This window comes from Aplysia californica, unplaced genomic scaffold, assembly GCF_000002075.1.
Source record: "Aplysia californica isolate F4 #8 unplaced genomic scaffold, AplCal3.0 scaffold00611, whole genome shotgun sequence".
NCBI lineage: Eukaryota > Metazoa > Mollusca > Gastropoda > Aplysiida > Aplysiidae > Aplysia > Aplysia californica.
The window spans coordinates 91,364-92,891 of NW_004797881.1; the positions used below are offsets into that span (position 1 = coordinate 91,364).

The window sequence follows — 1,528 nt, forward strand, 5'->3', positions numbered from 1 at the left end:
AGGGGGGGGGAAGCGGAGGGAAGGGGGGACAGGGAGAGGGAGACGAGAGGACAGACAGACTGACAGACAGATAGACAGACAGACATTCTACCCCCCTGCACTGTACCTCTGGTCCAGTACAAGTCTGTCAGGCCGGTCAGCGGGGTCACATTGCAGGTCAAGGTCACAGACTGACCCTCAGTGGTGGACACATCCGGCTGGGCAGGGTTGCTTATCACAGGGGGCGCTGTTAGAAAAACAACAACATAAAATCATACATAATATTGAGGAATTAAAAGGCGTTCTTTCTTTCTTTCTTTCCTTCTTTCTTTCTTTCTTTCTTTCTTTCCTTCTTTCTTTCTTTCTTTCTTTCCTTCTTTCTTTCTATGGTGAGGGGGAATAAAAGTTGACCTCTATAAGTTTATAGTGTTTAGTGAAGGATGTCACAGGGTTGCTTATCACAGGGGGGCGCTGTCAGAACCCCCCCCCCCCAAAAACATACGTGACTTTGGGGATATTAAAAATGTTCTTTCTTCCTTTCTTTCTTTCATTCTTTCTTTCTTTGTTTATTGTCCCCTTTGTCTTTCTTTCTTGTCTCATTTGTCTTTCTTTCTGTCTTTCTTTCTAAGGTGAGGGGGAATAAATGTTGACCTCTATAAGTTAAAAGCTTATTTCGAGAAGGATGCCACGGATGGCAAGCCAAATGACCCCCCCCTTAAATAGACACACAAACAACACAATAGAAACAACAACAACATCATAAACAACAATAGCAGCAATAGAAATAATAACAGAAACAACAATAACAACAACAAAAACATAACCACCACGGCCATCACCACCATCGATAACAACAACAACAACGCAACCATCCCCACCACCAATTACAACAACTAAAAAGCAACCACCACAACGACCAACACCATCCTCCACATAATACACCACCACCACCACCACAAACAACATTAACACTACCACCATCACCGTCACCATCACTACCTAAAACAACAACAACAACAACAACAACAACAACAACAACAACCACCACCACCACAACAACAACAACCACCACCACCACAACAACAACAACAATACCACCACTACAAACAACAATAACACTTGTAAGTTGCGTCTTTCTGCGTTGGTAGCCTCTGGCTGTTCTTTCGGCGACGGCGTTTGTCCTCACCATCACCACCACCACCACCACCAACAACACCACCACCACCACCACCACCAACAACAACAACAACACCACCACCACCACCACAACAGCAACAACCACCACCAACAACAATACCTCCACCACCACCGGACCCACCAACAACAACAACAACAACAATACCACAATAATAACAATTTTGAATATCAATAATAATAATAATAATAACAACAACAACAATTTTGATTACTACCAGTAATAACAATAAAAACAACATTAACCAAAACCAAAACTACTTAAGGTAGGTACAGAGTAAGTCAAGTGAGCAGTAAGTCAAGTGAGCAGTAAGTCAAGTGAGCAGTAAGTCAAGTGAGCAGTAAGTCAAGTGAG

At 42.9% G+C, this 1,528-nt stretch overlaps 1 protein-coding gene across 1 annotated transcript in view; it reads right to left on the bottom strand.

Moving 5' to 3' along the window:
• LOC101848774 (hemicentin-1) overlaps nt 1-1,528 on the bottom strand; it is a gene marked incomplete in the record, with an annotated part of 58,272 nt that overhangs the window by 41,538 nt on the left and 15,206 nt on the right. The window contains 1 exon segment of the mRNA XM_035972202.1: nt 107-226. Within this exon segment, the coding sequence (XP_035828095.1) occupies nt 107-226 (120 nt within the window).